The sequence below is a fragment of the Channa argus genome, chromosome 8 (genome assembly GCF_033026475.1).
Source record: "Channa argus isolate prfri chromosome 8, Channa argus male v1.0, whole genome shotgun sequence".
Classification (NCBI taxonomy): Eukaryota; Metazoa; Chordata; class Actinopteri; order Anabantiformes; family Channidae; genus Channa; species Channa argus.
In genome coordinates, this window is record NC_090204.1 from 11,933,618 (window position 1) to 11,955,593 (window position 21,976).

The 21,976-nt window shown below is 40.1% G+C and overlaps 1 protein-coding gene across 1 annotated transcript in view; it reads left to right on the forward strand.

Moving 5' to 3' along the window:
- The window catches only part of fbn2b (fibrillin 2b), a 58,850-nt gene that overhangs the window by 25,279 nt on the left and 11,595 nt on the right, over positions 1–21,976 (forward strand). The window contains exons 7-37 of the mRNA XM_067512972.1: positions 687–884; positions 3,210–3,335; positions 6,964–7,089; positions 10,930–11,082; positions 11,946–12,170; positions 12,287–12,430; positions 12,665–12,784; positions 12,931–13,056; positions 13,137–13,259; positions 14,018–14,293; positions 14,410–14,463; positions 14,565–14,690; positions 15,085–15,210; positions 15,501–15,620; positions 16,603–16,740; positions 17,295–17,345; positions 17,560–17,685; positions 17,768–17,995; positions 18,413–18,538; positions 18,643–18,771; positions 18,885–19,010; positions 19,278–19,403; positions 19,559–19,681; positions 19,818–19,943; positions 20,101–20,226; positions 20,392–20,514; positions 20,646–20,768; positions 20,854–20,979; positions 21,087–21,209; positions 21,514–21,636; positions 21,744–21,905. Of these exons, the coding sequence (XP_067369073.1) occupies positions 687–884; positions 3,210–3,335; positions 6,964–7,089; positions 10,930–11,082; positions 11,946–12,170; positions 12,287–12,430; positions 12,665–12,784; positions 12,931–13,056; positions 13,137–13,259; positions 14,018–14,293; positions 14,410–14,463; positions 14,565–14,690; positions 15,085–15,210; positions 15,501–15,620; positions 16,603–16,740; positions 17,295–17,345; positions 17,560–17,685; positions 17,768–17,995; positions 18,413–18,538; positions 18,643–18,771; positions 18,885–19,010; positions 19,278–19,403; positions 19,559–19,681; positions 19,818–19,943; positions 20,101–20,226; positions 20,392–20,514; positions 20,646–20,768; positions 20,854–20,979; positions 21,087–21,209; positions 21,514–21,636; positions 21,744–21,905 (4,248 nt within the window). The remainder of the gene's footprint in view (positions 1–686; positions 885–3,209; positions 3,336–6,963; positions 7,090–10,929; positions 11,083–11,945; positions 12,171–12,286; positions 12,431–12,664; positions 12,785–12,930; positions 13,057–13,136; positions 13,260–14,017; positions 14,294–14,409; positions 14,464–14,564; positions 14,691–15,084; positions 15,211–15,500; positions 15,621–16,602; positions 16,741–17,294; positions 17,346–17,559; positions 17,686–17,767; positions 17,996–18,412; positions 18,539–18,642; positions 18,772–18,884; positions 19,011–19,277; positions 19,404–19,558; positions 19,682–19,817; positions 19,944–20,100; positions 20,227–20,391; positions 20,515–20,645; positions 20,769–20,853; positions 20,980–21,086; positions 21,210–21,513; positions 21,637–21,743; positions 21,906–21,976) is intronic.

Consider the following 21,976-nt stretch of genomic DNA (forward strand, 5'->3'; position numbering starts at 1 on the left):
CAGAATGCATAGCAATCAGTCCAGTTCTAATGTTTAGGTCCTGCTGAAAGAAACAGTGTGCATGTGTTTTGCAGTTTAATCTGAGAAGGTTTAATAGGATAAACCCTGAAATTATGTCCCCTGACGTGAGTCATTATTCTGCTACCAACTCTCATATTGTTCTTCTTAACTCCTACTTGTAAATGCTCCTCTTTGTAAGTGTCTGCTTATCCAAAGACTAAACACTTGAAACAATTAAACTGTAAGGATGTGCTAAAAGGCTCAGTGAGTCATCCCTCTAAAATCACCCTCTAATGCATTGCAAATTTTTTACCACATCCATTCTTCCTTTTGTTGTTTGATTGAAAAAAGAAAAGATTAAGAAAAAATGTCACGTGTTGTCTGGTTTCACTTAGCGCTGAGATGTTCTGCAAAAATTAGCCATTGTTTTATTATTTAATTAGTTAAATGTTAAATCTGTGCCTAATTTACAGAAGATACAAACCAATCTCGAAAAGTGGTAGGTAGGCCTGTCATAGGACTTAGCAGATTTATAATTGCACTGCCTGGTACTGAACAGGGCCCAAAGATACTTTAGGTCAAAACATTATTAATCATGACTACAGGACATCTATAGGAATACTCACACAACATCTGGCACATAGTAACTGTTTACTGATAACTGTTATGCCTCTGTCCAATTCCAGACTACAGGACTGGGCCTTGTTTCACCCAGGTGAACAACCAGATGTGTCAGGGTCAACTCAGTGGAATCATCTGCACCAAAACCCTTTGCTGTGCTACCATTGGCAGAGCTTGGGGCCACCCCTGCGAGCAGTGCCCATCCCAGCCACACCCTTGTAGACGAGGCTTCATCCCCAACATCCGCACTGGGGCCTGCCAAGGTCAGATTGGAACACATACAAAACTCTTTTGCCCTTTCTTGTACTGTGCACATCTGGCCAATCTTCCTTTTAACAGTAATAAAGAATAACACACATAATAACACACACAGACACAGTAAAACAGTACATAGCCACACACGATAACCACAATAAAAACTGTAACCGTTACTTTATCTGTCAACATCTCAGGTGCAATTCCTGCCCACAACATCCTCACACTAGTGTTAGCAGCACTGAGGGTGTTTATATGTACACAGTAGACCGGATGCTACAGGATCTTTCTGTATTTATCCCGTTAAGGTCTTATTTACGTGAAAATGAGGACATGCTATCTGTATCCCTGTGCAAAACCTCTAAACAGTGAACAGGTTGAGAGTATTTGTTTATGTATTTGTTTATGTTTCAGTACAAAATGCACGTACCATGTGCTTTCATTTTTCTCATGAGCTTGACTACAATATCGTACATAAGTACTATTATTGGAGCTAAAAGATTAAAAGAATATTAAAGTACAGGTAGAAGTAGTAGAAGTAGAAGAATAGGACCTCCAAAATAGCCTTTTACCACTTCTAACGGACAAATAAAGAAGACACTTCAATATTTGACACATGAAGAGGTTGTGTCCCGTGTTAAATACGTCAACCAGGGTTCTCTCTGTTGTGTTCGTGTAGATCAAATGACGTTGTCCATGCTCCTATGAGAAGGCAAGTCACTACCAGAGTTCTAATTATGGCATATGCAGACCTGTCCAAAAGAGTGTTAACCCTTTCATCAACTGGTCCTGGTTGGATATTTGGCTCCCTGTATGTTTGTGCTTTCTGCTGGGAAAGTATGTAAAACATTAGTAACACATCTTATCTATACATTCTTAGTGTTTTTACAAATTCAGTTCTTAACTGGTATGTGTTATTAGAAATGCAGGTCGTTAAAAGCAAATTATTAGGTACACAAACTAAGGGGTGGAAAATCTACCAAATGTACTAGTAATTATTGATGTACTATAAATACTCCCTTACTAGTAGTAGACATCCAATAAAACATATCACAGAGTTGTAAAACTGTCTTCCATAAGATTTTGCATGTATAGGTCTGGATACATAACAGGTGAGTGTAATTCAAAAAGGTAATACATCTGGAATCAGTAACCAGTTTGTATTTAGCTTCATAACTTCCTTCCTTTTAGATGTGGCTGCCAGGCTGCTCATATGTTAGGAGTAAGCCAGAGTGAGACAATCTGTGACTCACATACCTTCTCTTTTACTCACTGACTTCACTGTATCTCTTCCGTTTTTCTCTGAATCTCTGTTTCTGTCCTTTCTGCTCTCTCTCTAACCCCCCCACCCTCTCTCTCACACACACACACACACACACAGACACACACACACGCACACAGACACACACACACACACACACACATCACACACACACACACACACCAAAGACACCTAATCGCCAGAGAGCCTAGGGCAGTGTCTTGCTGGCAGCGGTACAAAGCACACATGACCATGAATCCAAATGTATGGGTTGCACTCCAGGCTCCACATCAGGATGTTGGCCTGTGTTTCTTTCTTTCTTATTCTCCCAGACTTAAAGTTCCATTAGACACTAGACAGCTTCAGCCTTTTATTTAGAAGAGCAGAGATTGAACGTATTCAGATGATTAGAAACAGCCTGATCATTTGTGGCTGTGTGTTTGAGCATGCAGATTAATTTTTTTTCTTTGGACCATACACAGCTTGCACATTCACAGTGCCTGGATCCTCAGTGACTGGCACTGAGGGGAATACTATATAAACCCACTGTTTGTGTGTGTGTGTGTGTGTGCATGTGTGTGTGTGTGTGTGTGTGTGTGTGTGTGTACGTAAAGAATAACAGAATCAGAGGTATCCACAGTTTTTACAGGAACACACAACCTGACAAAACCCCAATACTGGTAAAAGTGACTCATATTGAATGCTGGGAAAATTTTTGAAAGTAATTTCCTGTTCAGACAAGAATGAAAGTTGGCCTTTCTGGAAGTGGTCTTAGACATGACAGCTGGTGCCAAGTTAACACTTGTTTTTACCTTTGCTAAAGCTTTAAATTAAAAGACAGTGTTTTGTAGTGAGAATATGCCAGAACATGCTGTAAAATGTGCTTTGAACCACACTTAATTAGTAATTACATATGCCATTTAATTTTTGATGATACTGTGAATTAGTTTTTGTTATTTATTGTCTATTTCAAACATAGGTGCTGAATTTCCAGAACAAGTGTAGTCCAGATAGCAACAATCATTGCAGCTTCTACTTCTAACCAGTTTCTGTTTGTCCTTCCTTCTCTTAGATGTGGATGAGTGTGAGGCAGTGCCAGGTCTGTGCGCAGGAGGTAACTGTATCAACACTGTGGGATCCTATGAATGTAAATGCCCCGCTGGCCACCGTCAGAGCGAAACCAGCCACAAATGTGAAGGTGAGTCTCATATGGAAAGGAGATTCTCAATAAATAACAAATGAATACCACCTCAAAAGTGCTACAGTTAATGAATAGACCAGCATGACCAGAGGTCATCTTTGATGTGTTGCCTAGTCTAGTCTTTATTGTGACATGAGGAGTGAAAAGGGAAATATTAAAAAAGCTAGACAAAGAAGGGCAGTGTGAGCTGAGATTTAAAACTCACATGTCTTGTAAGAAAATAGTCCAGGGTACAACAGTAGCCAAGAAGATACAATCCTCTGGTGTGGTAAATATCTGCCCTGTTGAGATGTCCTTGAGCAACACACTGATTTCCTGCTGGCACTAGGAAAAGGAGGTGAAAAATTAACTCTGGAAGGGTTATGTTACAATAGCTTACTGGCTATAGCAGTGAAAGCAACTATAACACATATCTTCAATACCAACCCACAATTTACAATGTCAGAAAACACAAAGATTTGAATTTTGTCTATTAACTAAAATCCTCAAGCTAATTTGTAGTTAGTAACATGCCAATTTAATTATTTGATAGTCCATACATTTTTAAATGCAGAATATTGGAGTGTGTTAACGTATTGTCATTTGTCGTGGACTGTGCACTTTATGATAGCTGTGGGTTTGCTGTGAAATAAGCTGACCGATCTCTAAAGGCGTTTAAAAAGATGACATGTTCAGGATTAAAGTAGTTTGGCCATGGCTTGTGCACAAAAACCCACACATACTGTATGTACACCTGGACCTCCCCCGCCTCACACACATACACACACACAGCAGAGTGGGTTCACATTACAACGTGTTGATTGAATGGAATTTAAATAATGCCCAGGCTAAACAGTCTGTTAGTTAACCAGGCAGGGGTTGTGTCTCTTGGAGTGAAGCCGATGTGTTCTTAGTCTTCGGGGAGGATTACAGAAAGCCTTTAAAGCCAAACGACATTTGTTCAACTGAAAAAGACCAAGGTTACACAGGCTATCGTAGTGTAGCAATGTATGAATTATCATCTAAATTCTTGTTTTATTAGTTTGTAGGTTGGCTGGGAGCTACAACAGGAACAGAACAGAAACAGAAAGAGATATTTTTCAAATTTCTAATTGCTCTGATCCATGAGAAGCAATCACTATGACACATAGAAAGTGATTTGTATCTCAGTGAATAAAGGAGGAAACAGGAAGACTGAGTTTACAAATTCATCAGTTGTGTTTTTGGGTTAACACCACCGTGGCCAAGAACTTACAGTAAGATAAGCATGAGCGCTTCCAGAGATGCTGTACTCAGATTTGGGTGTGGATGTTGTAGCCACATTCCAGCTGGGACCACACAGCACAGAGAAGGCTGTGAGAGTGTTACTGATCATGGACACTAGTTACATTACTTGGCTTTATTGATGAAACTGGCTGCTGACGATTAGAGCTGCAACTAATTGTTTTCATGTTTGATACATTTTTTAGATACTTTCAAATTCAGTTTGTAAAAAAATCAGGAAATGTAACAAAGGCCATTTAAAGGAAGGATGAGACTCAATAAATTATTGTAAAATCTGTGGATCTTTGCTAGAAACTCTCACATTTTTGCTTGATAAACTAAGTGAACAATCACTCAGTTACTAGACATGCTATTGGTTGATTGGCTAATATTGTCAGCATTAGTGGCAGCTGCTGTTGATTGTAGGATTTTATTGTGCAGGAGAGAAGAGAACGACTTCACAGTTTGTAAAGCTTAAAAAGCTTGTAAAAGCAAAAGAACAGTTGTGACGTGTATCTTATGAATGTTAGTCATGGATCTGCAGGAAACTTGTGTTTAGTGAAATTTCACAATCACCACAGGTCTTGTGGGGAAGGTTTTTATTGAAATGCCCTTTGAGATAATGCACAAACAGTCTCACTGAGAGCTTTCACAGTGAAATTAGTGGTTTTGGAGCAGTTAAGATAAAGTGCAGTTAAGATGTCATGGATGTCTGATTGTTTTGGGCACGACGAGCACCTGGTTTTATGGCTGGCTTTTAGCGCAGACTTTGCTTAACAGTCTCTCCTTTCCCCCTTCCTCCACCTCTTTGGTCTTTTTGTGCTTTTCCTTCCATTTTCTTTCCATAAATATAGTCCTTTGGCTCAAAACCAGCTGTTAGTGTTGAACAAAGAAACATTTACAGCATCTCTGAGACTTTCTCATTACACACGGACCTCCCTGTTGGTCCGACACTCGTGGATTCTCACGCACTCATTCTGGACAGATACACTCACACTTTCATCTCAGCTCCAATTAGATGAAAAACTAGAATGGGGCTAAATTACAAATACGTTTTTCATGTATTGATGAGTGTTACAGACATGCACATACACATGCCAGATTGGGTGGCTGCGTCATAGACATTTATTCAGGTGACATACATTTCCCTTTACACACAGAGTGAGTTCCCTAGTGCAATGTTTGTGTGGAGTAATGTCTGGCCAGCAGTTGCCATTGCTGACACAAGGTTTATTTGGCTGGGCTTTTACAGCCTCACCTAAGCCTCCTGCCACTGCTGTCAGACAGGAGTCAGCAGGGGAAGAACAGCCTCGTAGCTCACCACAACAGGCATTACTACACACATTCACACAGAAAGATAAACGTTAGACATGTCCTTACTCCTACAAAGACAAACACTAACACACCCTTTACTTTTTTAAGTAAATGCATCAGGCACACATGTACTGCAGTGCTACGTCTGCAGTAATGCTGTAATTATGCCCCTCTTTGGGGCAGTAATTGCGTGTGTGTATAAATAAGCGTGACATTATAAAAACCCAATACCTTCTGGAACCTCACTTTTGAGTTCCCCCGTCATGGAGCAATAATACCCACTCTCACTGAATAATACAACATAATGCCACCATAAAATGTAACACACCCAGGTGGCTCCATCCAGGCTCCATACTCGGGTACTCTCAGACTCTGCAGATGTTTCTGAGACTAATGATGGCAGTGTATTACCTTTAACATGAGCAGTTTTGTTTTTTCTCCTCTACATTTCCTCTAATTTTGTTGAAATTTGCAAAACAAAAGCTATTGTACATAATATATTTACATCAATACATCAATCTATGCTCTTCCTTATGCTTTACTTAAATGTTTCAACAATAAAATATTTGAATTTTCAATTTCAATGCAAAAGCAATACTGATATTTGATTATCTTTAGGTATGACAAAAAAATGTTAAACCTGTTTTATAAATTATAATTTAAATCAATAGATCTCCAATCAAAGATTGAACAACGATAATTCAGGCCTAACCATCAATACTTGCTGGTTTTGACCTTCTGCGGTGCTACAGACATTATTACATTATTATACTGTTTCTTTCATTCACATGTCTCCAATCAAAATCTTGAATTTTAGCCTGAGCTGAACACATCAGAAGTGAAGTAATATATTTTGGTTCAATGTAGATCCATTTGGTGTGCTGAATTCCCCTAAAGGGAGATACTGTTGTGCTGGTGCAATAAAGTTTTACGACAGCAGGCTACTGTGTCTTTCCAAACAAAGAGAATTTGAGCACTGAAAAATCTGTAAAATCATGCGCGAGTGCTTGACAGATGTGTCCTATGATGTGATAACATGAGGTATTTATGATGAAACTGTGTCCTTCAGACATTGATGAGTGCAGTACCATTCCTGGGGTGTGTGATGGAGGTGAATGCACCAACACTGCTGGTAGCTACGTCTGCAACTGTCCACGAGGCTACATCACCAGTACAGATGGCGCCAGATGTGTGGGTGAGTCTCACACACTGTACACATATCATATACATATAATGTACACATCCAGAATTTCTTTCTCTCAGATTTTTGCATTTCCTCAACCCCTTGCTAGTTAGGCCTCACATCTGGCCAGTAACTTCCCTTCCCTCCATCAATACTTCCTGAGAGGGTAGTACTGATGAGTCAAGGTGGCCCTCAGACCTGTGGTCACCATGTGTAGACAAACACACTTGCATGCACTATTTAGCCTTGACAGCATTAATCTACTCTAATCTTTGAGCTCCTCTGACTCATTCCCAGATGCTATGACACACAATGGATAATTCACTGACATTTCCTATGAAATGCTACCAAGTGTTAATGCATTCCTGCAATGTTCACTTCTCATGCCAGCCCCAGTAAAACACAACCAGGTGTTAATATATCATTTTAATATTTAGCCCTAAAACGGACAGCTCATGGTCCACCCTAACAGCATCAAAGACCCAGACCAACTGTTCACTAATAAAAGCTCCTGTAGCTAAGTTAAAACACAGGATTGCTGTAATTGAAAATACATGTTTCCTCTTAATCCCATCTTTCATTATACATGTTATTGTACCAATTTAAGCTCTTTTCTACTTTTAATATAACTATCATCTGTGGAAAATTATGAGCTTCTCGGTTTAGTTTCAAAAACAATTAAGAGGAAATGTGTTGAAAATACTAAAAAGAGTCATTCCCAGACTCACATGTGCCCACATGTGCACATACATAAACATGGTTATTGTTTAAAGGGAAAACAAAGAGGAAAAAGATTTTTTTAAAAAGAGATGGCACTGCTAACCTCAGCATAGCACACCTAACACATCGTATAAAGCCAATGAGGCAATGGTATTCGAACACTTTAAGATTAGATCTTTGTGTCATTAAATATCACCATTTTAAAACCACAAGGATTTATTTGCTGATGTACAAATGCTTTCTTTTCTGTGAGGCTTTCCACAAGATGTTGGAACCTGACTGCAGGTATTTGCTCCCATTTAGCCAGAAAAGTAACATGAAATGAAGTGAAAGTGAAGAACAACCAATTAAAAGATTAAAATATGGGAATAAGAGAGATAACAGGCAACTTATAGAGTCAGAAGATGGAAAGAGAAAAGAAAAAATGAAAGTATTCCAAGTTTTTCGGTCATGTTTTTCAAACAAACAGGTGGAGCATTGGAGGGAGGAGTGGAAAATAATCAGAAATAAAGTACAAGCTGGCAGCCTGGAGTGCCTGTACTGGTGTGCTAAAGAATGTTGCACATTGACACAATGCTCCACTTGCCCAAACCTAAAATTTCTCCATCTGTATGTTTTTATGCACAACCATATTTTTCTTTTTTCCCCACAGTCATCCACTTTCTACTTTTTCCCTGAAGTGATATATCACTCTTCTCTGTATTTCTCAGTTTCTCACTTTAGCTTTCATCTGTATGAAGCATGGATCATGCCAAAATGCAGCTAACAGCTCAGTCTCTCTGTTTACTCTGGAGCTGTCTCTTCTGGCTGTTGTTTTTTTCTTTCTTTTTTAACTCTGTATCTACAAAACTGACGCATTCTCGCACTCTCATCTTCCTGATCAATCTTATCATTTCCTTTTGGCCCTTTTTTCCTCCCGGCTTCTGACATCTGGATCCTACATCCCACTTCCTTTAGTTGTGGCTCCTAGTTTTACTTCTGCAGCCTGCTGAAGAGAAAAAGAGAGAAATAAAACAGGTGCCAGACAGCACCCCCTATATCCTTCCTCTGTTTGTCCCACTGCCAAAATGGACAAGACTAGATTGGAAGGAAACAGAGAGATAAGTAAACCCAAACAAAATAAGACTGGTCTAGGCCAGATGTATATCTTTTTGATATTCCAAAGCAGTGATCCACAGTCACACTTACACACAAACTCTAGCTTGTGAAGAGAGACAAAATAAACTGCGTTATCTTCGTGTGATTAACACACTTTTCTCCAGCTGCCTTATTTCTTTGCTTTTTTGTGGTTAGAACATAAAGTAAAGTAAATAAAAGAGAGCTAATTGTTATTTTAATCAGACTTCTTGCTTTCTACTTCAGTGGCACTTAAACGTTTGTTAATCCTTTTTGGCCCAAATGCTGCTTCCACCATGTTTTAAAGATGGGAAAATCTTCTTATGCCCGAAAACAGTGTTGGTCATTGCCAGTCATAACACTTCTGATCAAAGTTGAAAGGTTCTACTTTGGTCTCATCTGTCCACAGAACCTTCTTCCAACAAACGTCTGGTTTATCCACATGGCCTTGAGCAAACTGTAGATGGAGTATAGTGGCTTCCTTCTTGCAACTCTGCCATGAACACAATCATCATCATTGCCAACTCTCATAAAGTCTTCAGAAATCTTATTTGTTTAAGGCACAATACACTTCTACAAACCTTTGTTGTCAAGGCATTGATTTTTTTTTTAAATAAGGCAAGACTTCCTGGACACATCCCAATAATTTGTCATCCCAATAATTTAAAATACTGACTCCCCCTTCAAATGAACTGATAATTATAGAGATTGACATACTTTTTGCATACTTTTCTTTAGTAAATAATAAAACAAGTTGGGTTGTCTTAATTTAGTTTAGATCATTTACATTTACATTACATTTACGCAATTATGCAGAAACACAACATTTTTTACAAACTTTCAAATGTTACTGTATGTTCTACTATGTAACCCTAGGTATCTTGGCCTGTGTACTGTACTGTGCGAAGTAGGCCACTGCGAGCTGTTGGGGGACCTGTAATCAGAGCCTAATGCCATGTCACATGGTGGACGCTGGGGAAAAAAAAGACCTGACCAGTCAGTCAGTCTGTAAAAACACCTCACCAAATGAAAGCATATGCTTGTGTAGTAGAGCAACACTAGCGAGCAAAGCAGAGTCTGGATCCAATTTAAGCCATCATCATCCTCATCAGCATCCCTCCCCCATCATGCCTCCAGCTTCGTCATTCCTATGGAATGTTTTTTCTGGTTGTGTTTGTGTACAGTACAACATGAGCTGTACACAAACACAGTATTCTCTATCTGTGTGTAAATTTAGGCATGTTTTGTAATGTGTAATGTACTGCAAGTGTGTTGTTTGTGTGTGTGTGTGTGTGTGGGTGTGGGTGTGTGAACTATGTGTTCCCAGTACAGCCCCTCTTGTTCCATCTAATTGGCAAGAATTGCTCCACATGGAGCCGATTAATTCCAGACTGCGGGCTCATTAGCGAGTTAATCGACTTGTGCTCCCCACTCCTCACCCTCCCCCAACCTCACACACACATGTACCGCCTCACACACACTTCTGTAGATTCATATTAAATTCCTGTTCACATATGTTGTCCACTTTCTAAAACACAACACATGTATGTGCTTTCTTTTAGTCTTTCTTTTCGTCAGTTGTCTACAAAACACCTCAATTTATGCCTTACACACACACTTTGAACTCCAGCCCCTTCTCCTGCCCCACTGACACTGAACTGGCCAACTGTAACAAATAAGACCCCTTTCAGCAGTCCTTTAGATGCCTAGACTTTGTTGGGTCCCAGGCAACATTTCTTACTGTTATCCCATAAAGAACTTCCACCCCAGCCACCAAGAAGACGGCAGAACAGCCTTCCCACTTGTACCTGTAACCTTACCATAGCCGAAGTGAAAAAAGGTGTTAACTGAAGTTTTTTGTTTAGATAGTAGCTTAACACAAGTGTGACAAAAATACATAATGATAATAGCCATGTTTGCCCACTGATTTCTGTTATGACGTCATATACTGAGCTTTACTTTATATTACTGCCTGTTCAGTTGTCTAAATCTATTGACGATGTCCTCTTCCTTCAGATCAGCGTTTAGGAACCTGTTTTTCTGCGCTGGCTAACGGCCGCTGTGCTGGGGAGATGAATGTCCAGTACACTAAGATGCAGTGTTGCTGTGAAACAGGACGCTGCTGGGCTTTGGGAACGTTGCCTGAGATGTGCCCTGTTAGGGGCTCTGGTGAGTACATGTGAAAACAAAACTGACAGGATAGAAGATACATTTCAGCTGTTAACAACCATCCCCGATTCTACCAGCAGTGACGTTAGCTGATCCCAAATAAAGGGATGAGACGTGAGATTGAAACTGGGAGAGAACATTGATGACGTTCATATGCTAACCAAGAAATCAAACACAACAAAACAAAAAAACAAACTGTCAGTCTTCACAACAGATTGTCTATGATTTGGCATGAGCATATGCAGTAAATAAAATCCATGAAAATATAAATGTTTTCCAACTCAAATTAGTTCAACATAGTAATGTTAGTAGAGAGAGGTAGGAGCATCCACTCACACTGATGAGCATGATGTCATGCGCCAAGAGAGATGGAAAAAATGTGTGTAAACATAATAACCCATCATCTCTCTCAACCAAGCTGGAATTCATAAAACTACTCATCTGCGTGAGATTGTGTGATACATAACTGTCCATATCAGAATTATCAGAATTCTTCTGCTTTTTTCATTGGTAGCACCAAATCTGGTTTGTGCACTTGAGCATGTGTGTTTGATTTATTGTGACTCTTCAACTACCATCTATTTAACTATACTACATTAGCACATCGACAAAGACAAACTCTTTACGAACCTCAATAAAGGAAAGTTTTTGCAAACTTTTTTTTCCAAAGTGTAAGAGTCTTAAAACCATGAGCACACTTTACATAATACATAGTACAGCTTCAAGTGGTTCGGCTGATCCAAAGTGAATCTCAATTATTGTCATAATTGACTTAAACTGTTGAAATACAAACTCTTAGTTGGGAAAACTTGAATGTGACCTACAGCCTCCACTAACTTATTCTCTGTGTGTCTCCCTTGTAGATGAGTTTAGGCGTCTGTGTATTGTGGGTGTCCCCCAGGTACATGGTTTACCTCATGTCTACCCAAATGGACACTTCCCTAACAACAATGGTAACGGATTCAACTATGGACACAAGTTCCCCAATTTACCTAATGGCAATGGTAATGGAGGCTTTGGTGGCAACGGAGGGGGCATTGGGAGTTTCGGAGGCAATGGAGGTGGACTTAAGAACCACCCAAACATAGGTTGAGTCTTTCTTTTGGTTTGAATAAATCTGTTAAATGACATTAGTCAAAATGGCTCATTTCTTATTACAAAATGCTGCTTCTATGTTGTAATTCTTCTGTATGTGTATTCTCAGGCACTGTTTCTTTGAACGACACCATTGATGTCTGCAAACATTTTACCAACCTGTGTCTGAATGGACGCTGCATTCCCACAATCTCAAGCTACCGCTGTGAATGCAACATGGGCTACAGGCAGGATGTTCGTGGAGAGTGTATCGGTAAGAAACGCACACTCACATGTGCACATGTGTGCCATCTCTAAATAACATGCCTGAGCTACACTGTAACCACTGTGCCAGTGTTTATAGTGTGTACAGCAGTGCCATCTTCTGTTGATTTAAGGAACTTGACTCCAGAGTAGATTGACGCTTGCAGGAGACCTGCTAAACTTCACTCTGACACTCAGAAAAAGTAATGTGTTATATTTGATTTGTTTGATTTTTTTTTCCAAGATGTGGATGAATGTGTGAGTAACCCATGTATTAATGGAGATTGTGTTAACACACCTGGATCATACAACTGCAAGTGCCATGAGGGCTACCAGGGAACACCTACCAAACAAGCCTGCATTGGTATGTTCTACTTTTGATCTGTATTACTGTAATCAAGTTTAATTGATACTAATTTATTAGGCCTATATTAGTGAAGTTGTTAAAAAACATTGAAGCTCCAATGCACAACTTCTGTTTTAATGAATGTCTTGCTCGACTGTCTTTAGATATTGATGAATGTATTGTGAATGGAGTGATGTGTCGCAATGGGCGCTGTGTCAACATGGAAGGGAGTTTTCAGTGTGTCTGTAATGCTGGCTTTCAGCTCACACCTGATGGAAAGAACTGCATTGGTAAGGAAGCAACACAAAAACAAATTGTTTCATTTTTTCATGCATCAAGTTAACCTAATTCCAATCCCTTTACCCACCAGATCATGATGAATGTGCCACCACCAACATGTGTCTCAATGGCATGTGTATCAATGAGGATGGCAGCTTTAAGTGTATCTGCAAACCTGGATTTTCACTAGCACCAAATGGACGCTACTGTACCGGTATGTGTGATTGACTAGATAAAGTCCAAACACAGACCTCAAAATTTGGGCTAAGTCGAAAAACTACTGCCTCAAAACAGCGTTGACAGATTAGGTGTTCTTTGAAATCCTGCAGATAGTATCTTGATGAAACCATGTGCACTGTTTTGTTGCAGAAGTCAGAATTTTGGAAACAGCCCCAAGGTGCTTTTTCGCACAGTGCAGAAACGGATAGATAGAGGAATTCGTGAGTCTGTTGAGTGATTTTGTCTGGAAGCTTTAACAGCAGCTGTCATTCCATTGCAGTCACACCGTAAAACAGACAGCACAGCTGCATATCCCAAATACAAGACATATCAATCTAGATAATGCTAACTCCCCATGACCTAATTTCTTCAAAAATAGAGCTTTAGAAAAATGAACATGTGAAAGAAATTGTACAGATGGGATAATCCTAAAGGACTCATTTAATATATTGTTTTAATAATTCATTGACTGTTATTCTACTAAATGATTTTATTAATGTCTTTTTGAGTTAGTGGAAGAAGAAATTAGGGATTATTTATACATAAAATAGAGACTTGCATAACCCAAGAAGGCTGAAATACATATATTTTCATATATTTTCATGTGATCTGCATATTTAATTTGTTAAGTGAGTTCTGAAGGAATTCTCCTTTAGACTGATTTATGAATCCATAATGACTGTTCTGTAAAAACACGTCTGCCTGATTTCATAAACAGAAGCTGATGTGTGCAATATATTTTTTCTTCATCAGATATTAATGAGTGTCTGACACCTGGCATTTGCATGAATGGCCGCTGCATCAACTCTGAGGGTTCCTTCCGCTGTGAGTGCCCAACAGGCCTGGCTATTGATGTGGATGGGAGAGTGTGTGTAGACACACACATTAGAACCACCTGCTATGGCACCATAAAGATGGGCACTTGCTCACGTCCATTTCCTGGTGCAGTGACCAGGTCAGAGTGCTGCTGTGCCAATCCTGAACATGGCTTTGGAGAACCTTGCCAACCCTGTCCTTCCAAAACCTCTGGTAGTACCTTTAAACTATTTGTTAGAATTGTTAGAACTCATGGTTAATTCTAAAGAGAAGCAGGAAAGAATAACCCTCTACAGAATGTCATTTATATCCTTCACTGTATCTTTCAGCTGAGTTTCAAGCTGTGTGCAGCAGTGGTACTGGCATCACAACCGATGGTAGAGGTGAGGATGCTGTTCATTGACTGTGAACGTTCAAACAGTACTAATAAGAAACAAATATCAGTATTGGTCTAACTCTGCTGGATATTTGGTTTTTGCTCTAGATATAAATGAGTGTGCCCTGGACCCAGACATTTGCCAGAATGGCATTTGTGAGAACCTGAGAGGAAGTTATCGCTGTATTTGCAACATTGGCTATGAGTCTGACAGCAGTGGCAAAAACTGTGTTGGTGAGTTGATTTAGAGTTAATGCCTTCTTGGATATGTATTAACGTATCAAGTAAATCTGTGTGCCTTATTGATGATCAATTAAATTTGCAGTGTAAAGCAAATCCTCAGACAATATTGTATCAGTGCCCGAGCCAAAGATTAGTCATAAACTGTACTTTCTTTCTCAAGTTTGCTAACATTAGCTAACTCTGGTCATATCAGACCAAATAGCACAGCCATAGCGAAATATTTTGTTTAGAAAGTGATTCAAAATGTCATTTGTCTGGGAGTATGTTTTTTGAAAGTCCCACTGCCGGCAGTTTGCATATTATTCCTATAATTAGGAATTACATAAATATACATAATTCCTGAATGTTTTCTAAATGTTGATGATAACTCCTTTGCTCCCTTCAGACATCAATGAGTGTCTGGTGAACCGTCTGCTCTGTGACAATGGTCTATGCAGAAACACTCCTGGCTCATACACTTGCTCCTGTCCAAAAGGATTTGTTTTTAAACCTGAGTCAGAGACGTGCGAAGGTAAACACTCATTTCCTTTCTCTCTCTCTCTCTCACACACACACACACTACACACCTTCTCTCTGACACACAAAACAACTTGTGCACTTCCCATTCACGTGTTCTGTCATTTCTGCCAGCAATCGTTCCGATCGTCATTATGAAGTGTCATTATTAACAGATGGCATTAGTTTCACGTAAACATGAGGGTCATGTAATGAAGACTCATGCATTGTGCTTCAAACTGCCAGACGATGCATTTGAATCAGCCTTTCACTCCTGACCTTCGGTGTGTGTTGCACATGTTTCAGATATTGACGAATGCAAGTCCAGCCCGTGCATCAATGGTGTGTGTCGCAATGTCGTTGGATCCTTCAACTGTGAATGCAGCCATGGAAGTAAACTTGACTCCACCAACACCATTTGCGTGGGTAAGTCATCCATCCTCACAAATGCCTGATGCAAATTTGAGCAAGATTTCAGGATTTCATAAGTCGCTTGTATGAGAAAATAATAACGGGTGTCTAATAATTTGAATCAAGGCTTACTCTCCACTTTTATCAACAAACACTGAGGTAATTTAAGCTTCCAAAGACAATCCAGAGCCAGTAACATCTTTAGATAATGGCCTTGGTTCACACTGAGATTAGTTTACTTCAGTGAGATCTGACGCATATTCAGAATGACATGTGGTATGTAAGACTCACTGCTAAGGTTAAATATTCCACTTGTGTGGTGTTTGTGACTATTGGGAAATCATTTGGAGAAAGCTACATGCTAATACAGAATACAGATGTTATTGTAACTGGGAGGAAGAGTGAGTCATTAAATAAATACACTCATACATATGGCATGAACAGGCTCTGTCAGAGGTCTGCAAAGTCCTCCAGGATCTTTCGTTCTTTTCTGTTGAGTGTTTTAGTGTCTGTTACTGAGTGTGGGCAACAGGGCGAAGTAAATTGTGACTTTGTGTTTGGGTGGCTCTGTGGTTTTGGACATAAGGCGTCACTCTTATGATATTACACTTTTTCAGTTCCTTGGGAGTGAAGCAGCGTAGGATTATAAAGGAGAGTATAGGAAATGTTATGTTGACTGGGCTTTACTCAGCTCAGTGTGTAGCCACAGACACAAGTTGCCTGACAGTTAGCAGAGTGTTGGATGACAAGTTGATTTGTTTTTGTGGTGTATTATGTTGCCATAGTCAAAGGTACCCTGTGGAGAATGCGACCACTAGTGGTGCAGAGACAAATCTTCTAAATATTGACTTTCCAAATGTTTTATGTGGAAGAAATTGTACTCAAAACATTTGTTAAGACTCCAGATTATGTAAATACATTGGTGGGAAACATTGTGTATAAACAAAACTGTGTTTGTTTACAAGACGTCTTTTCTTTTGTGACCTTGGCTCTGCAGATAGTATGAAAAGCACATGCTGGCTGACAATACAGGACAACCGCTGCGAAGTCAACATCAATGGAGCCACACTGAAGTCTGAGTGCTGCTCCACATTAGGTGCTGCCTGGGGCAGCCCCTGTGAACCCTGCGAGATTGGTCAGTGGAAACAAACACATAGTTTCATCAAGGCTGACACCAGCGTTTTTGAATAAAGCTGCATGTATTTTCAGCCAAAGGAGCTTAAAGGTTTAAAAGAAATGTAATCGTTTAAGGAAATAAATGAGACATTGTACTGGAACCTCTTTAGTGCAGTTTACTTCAGTTGTAGAAGTCAGAATGGTCGATGATGTTAGATTAAGAACTAACTTACATCTAAATTATATTACCATTACATTAATAATCTATGATCAAGATAATAAAAAAGATTGTTACAGATTTTTCACATTCATCACCATATTGTGGACATTACATTTACATTTAGTCATTTAGCAGACGCTTTTATTCAAAGCAACTTACAAGTGAGGTACAAGGCAAGCAAAAATGTAAGTCTATCTAAGACTTAACTGATCCATTATTAAACATTAACTAAAGACCAGTATTCCCCTGACATTATGTTGTAATAAATACAATGTACATGACATACAATGACATACAATGCTTTCTCATGAAATTCTTTTTTTACATCTTGCTGTCTTGTCATGTCTTTTTAGACACTGCCTGCTCTCGAGGATTTGCTCGTATGAAGGGCCTTGTCTGTGAAGGTAAGAACATTCAAACAACCCAATGAGCTGTGACAAATCTGCAGTGCTTCCTTCGCCCAACATCACTGGCCAGAAAGTCATTTCACCTTTTTGTCCTTCTAATGGGCCTTTATGTTCTCCCAGCAGATTTCATTTAAAAAAGAAAAAGAAAAACAACAGTTTGTGGGCGTTTCACCTTGTAGTCATGGCTCTTAAAATGTCCCTCTCCCTGTAGACATTAATGAGTGTGAGGTGTTCCCTGGAGTGTGTACGAATGGCCGATGTGTGAACACCCAGGGCTCGTTCCGTTGTGAGTGTGCTGAGGGTCTCACCTTGGACAGCACCGGACGCACATGTGTTGGTAAGGGGACTGCACACCGTATCAGCTGATGTAATTTCAGCAAAGACGAACGTGTTCTTGATTTTATAACTGACTTTTCTAGATATGCGTAGTGAGCAGTGCTACAAGAAGTGGCATGAGGATGAGTGTGGTGAGCCGCTGCCAGGAAGATACCGCGTGGACATGTGTTGCTGTTCAGTGGGTGCTGCATGGGGTATCGACTGTGACGAGTGTCCCAAACCAGGCACACCTGAGTTCAGAACCATCTGCCCCAGAGGGCCTGGCTTTGCCAACAGAGGAGATATTCTGACTGGCAGGCCCTTCTACAAAGGTACCTGGATTCTTAACTAACTGAATATGGACACATCCATTTAGTCTACAGCACAAGAACCAAAGCGAGCCAGATCCATGTATAAAAGGTGCAGGCTGCATTATGACAAATACCAGACCTGAAGGCCTCAGTACTCACTGGTCTCGGAAAGAGTTATGGATGAAGTCTATTAGGCAGTCTGTTATTGATCTGAAATGGTCAACTGATTGTATGAATACTTTCAAATATCATATTTATATCATAATATCATAGTCCATACAATCAATCTGAATTTATACTGAAATCATCAACATTTTGAAATGCCAGCTCATCTTGTGTAGGACTGGCAAACGAAGTTTATAGATATGCAGTACTTTAATGAGTTTTGGTGACATTATAATATCTATGCATTAATAAGATTTTTTTTTTTTCTTTCAGATGTGAATGAGTGTAAAGTGTTCCAGGGTCTGTGTACTTATGGGACATGTCGAAACACCATCGGCAGCTTCAAGTGTCGATGCAACAACGGCTTCGCTCTTACTGCCGAAGAGAGGAACTGCACAGGTGTGAGAAATGGCCAGAGAGAGAGAAAATGTTTATACAGTACTGTGGATGACATATAGTAAAGTCTTAGTGAACTTTCTTTTCTTGATTCATTTGTGTTTCAGACATTGATGAGTGCCGTATCTCCCCTGACTTGTGTGGTCAGGGTACTTGTGTCAACACACCGGGCAGCTTTGAGTGTGAGTGCTTCGAAGGCTATGAGAGCGGCTTCATGATGATGAAGAACTGCATGGGTAGGTTGGAAAAAAGCACTGCACACACAGACACACACTTGAACTGAATCATTAAATATGTCTTTATATAATCTCATTCTCATCTTCCTTCTTTCTTTCCTCTCTGCTGACAGACATTGATGAGTGTGAGAGAAACCCCCTGTTGTGCCAAGGAGGGACCTGTCTGAACACTGAAGGGAGTTATGAGTGTGAATGTCCCACTGGATATTCACTCAGCACTGATGGCTCTGCCTGTGAAGGTGAGTCACCCTCATATACATCAGTTTCAACACATCTGAATCATGTTTAAGTTGCTGTACTCATAACATTAGTCATGTTCATTTTCTCTTTTGATTTTTTAGTTGCATAGCTGCAATTGTTGTGCAAAACTGGCTAAAACAACATTCAAATGTTGCCATATAATTTCAAAGCCAAGAAATTTTATTTTTCATCACCAACCCTGAGGTACGATCCATGATATTTTATGTTACGTGTTGTTTTCCATTATTGTTTGTTGGTTGCTTTAGATGTAAATGAGTGCCAGTTGAGTGACACCTTGTGCAAGAACGGCCAGTGTGTCAACATGCCTGGAACCTACCAGTGCACCTGTGACACAGGTTACCAGGCTACACCAGATCGACAGGGCTGTGTTGGTGAGTGAGGCAAAGTCTCAAAAGTACACTGTTGTGTTGGGTTGTTTATAAGATAATTTTTGATGTAGCACTTGTTTTATTTATAATTTTCATTATTATTTTTTCCTGGATGTCTAAACAAACAAACAAGTTGTAATTGTGACCTCTCTTTGCAGATATTGATGAATGCACCATTATGAACGGAGGCTGTGAGACCCACTGTACAAACTCGGAGGGCAGCTACGAGTGCAGCTGTAGTGAAGGTTACGCTCTGATGCCTGATCTCAGGACCTGCTCAGGTAATTAAATGCAGGATATGGACAGTATACTCGATCTGTATTTTAATTTAATTTCAATTCAACTTTATTTATATAGCTCCAATTCACAACAAAGTCATCTCAAAGCACTGATGCTTATTTCTGCTGTTTTTCTTAGATATTGATGAGTGTGAGGAGACTCCAGACATCTGTGATGGAGGCCAGTGTACCAACATTCCCGGGGAATATCGCTGTTTGTGTTATGATGGCTTTATGGCTTCGATGGACATGAGGACCTGCATAGGTAAGATGAAGAAAACAGCCTGACATCAGCCTTTAAACTGTTTTCCCTCATTATGTTTTTGTTCTGTCCGACGCATAAATTTACTGCTTGTCTGGCACTTGTCAGTCTTATTTTCTGCCGAGAACATTCACTCACAGTATTATCTGTGTCCCTTCAGATGTAAATGAGTGTGATTTGAACCAAAACATCTGTCTCCATGGTGACTGTGAGAACACCAAAGGCTCCTTCATCTGCCATTGTCAACTTGGATACTTTGTGAAGAAAGGATCCACGGGCTGCACAGGTACACACACATTATGGGCTCAACTCTCCCTTAGAGGTCTAACTTAGAGGTCTCTGTGTGTGTGAGTCGGGTGTTGCAATAGTTCATCCACACATGCAAATGGCTGGCAAATAGAAATGAAACAAAAATCTGTTTATTGGCTAATTGATGTCTACATCTCTGCAGATGTTGATGAGTGTGAGATTGGGGCTCATAACTGTGACATGCATGCTGCCTGCATCAATGTTCCTGGAAGCTTTAAATGTCGCTGCCGAGATGGCTGGGTGGGAGATGGCATCAAGTGTGTGGGTGAGTATATATTCAGAAATTCTTAGCTGTGATTTAGTTACACAATATTTTTACTGTTTAAGATTGGTTTAAATGACAGTTTTTTGTGACCATGCTGACTCTTGAGCTTATTTTTCTCACTATGTCTGTAGATCAGGATGAATGCTCTTTAGAGGACCACAACTGTAACCCCAATGCAGACTGTGTCAACACACCAGGATCTTACAGGTGTACATGCAAGGAGGGCTTTAATGGAGATGGCTTTTCATGCTCTGGTAAGGTTTATTAATCCTAAATGAACACTAAATACTATGTGCTGTATGTATAGACATTTTAATGCATTAAGCTTGTCTGTTTTAGACATGGATGAGTGTGCAGACAATGTGAACTTGTGTGAGAACGGCCAGTGTCTGAACGCTCCAGGTGGCTACCGCTGCGAATGCGAGATGGGCTTTACTCCAACAGAAGACAGTAAAGCCTGTCAAGGTGCTGCACTCATTCTGTCACATTTTATTCTCTTTTTTCCAACTGTTTCCTTTTTATTCACGCAGTGGAACTAACATCTTTCCCTCTTTTTGTCGCTTTTGCCACAGACATTGATGAGTGTAATTTTCAGAACATCTGTGTCTTTGGAACGTGCCAGAACCTTCCAGGGATGTTCCGCTGTGTATGTGATGATGGTTATGAACTGGATCGCAGCGGAGGAAACTGCACTGGTCAGTGTAGCACTTCTGTATATGTATCTCTAAAAACACATATTGTCAGATAGAGCTCTTTGATCAAAGATATTCAAATTCTGCAAAATACAAAAGATGTATCTGTTTTAGTCATGTGTCTTCAACTCAATTTTAATACTTTAGCTTAATGTTTGGTACAAACAAAATAAAAAAAAATTTTGGCTTCTGTACTTTCTGCAGCATGCAGTATACACTATAAAGTAATAGGTTCACACAGTAAGTCAAAAAAGGTGTTGCTGAGCTTGGGTTTGTGTGTGTGTGTCTGTTTCCCTGTATACTGCAGACATCAACGAGTGTGCGGACCCCGTGAACTGCATCAACGGGCTGTGTGTGAACACTCCAGGGAGCTACCAGTGCAACTGCCCAGCCGACTTTGAGCTCAACCCCACTGGAGTTGGCTGCGTGGGTAAGTCGCGCTGAGAGCTGACAGGTTTAACCTACAAGAGGCTTTTTAGTGACAGAAACATGACATATTCTGACTCGTATTCACAAGTGAATGTGTGTCTTTCTCAGATACCCGAGTCGGCAACTGTTTCCTGGATATCCTTGCCCGTGGTGACGGAGGAATCTCCTGCAGTGCAGAGATTGGAGTGGGCGTGACCCGAGCCTCCTGTTGCTGCTCCCTTGGAGGAGCCTGGGGAAACCCCTGTGAACTGTGCCCTGCCCCCAACTCAAGTATGAGCCACCTTGACCAGTCTATTGCTATAATGTTTACAGTACAATTTACATCAAAATGTTTTATTCAC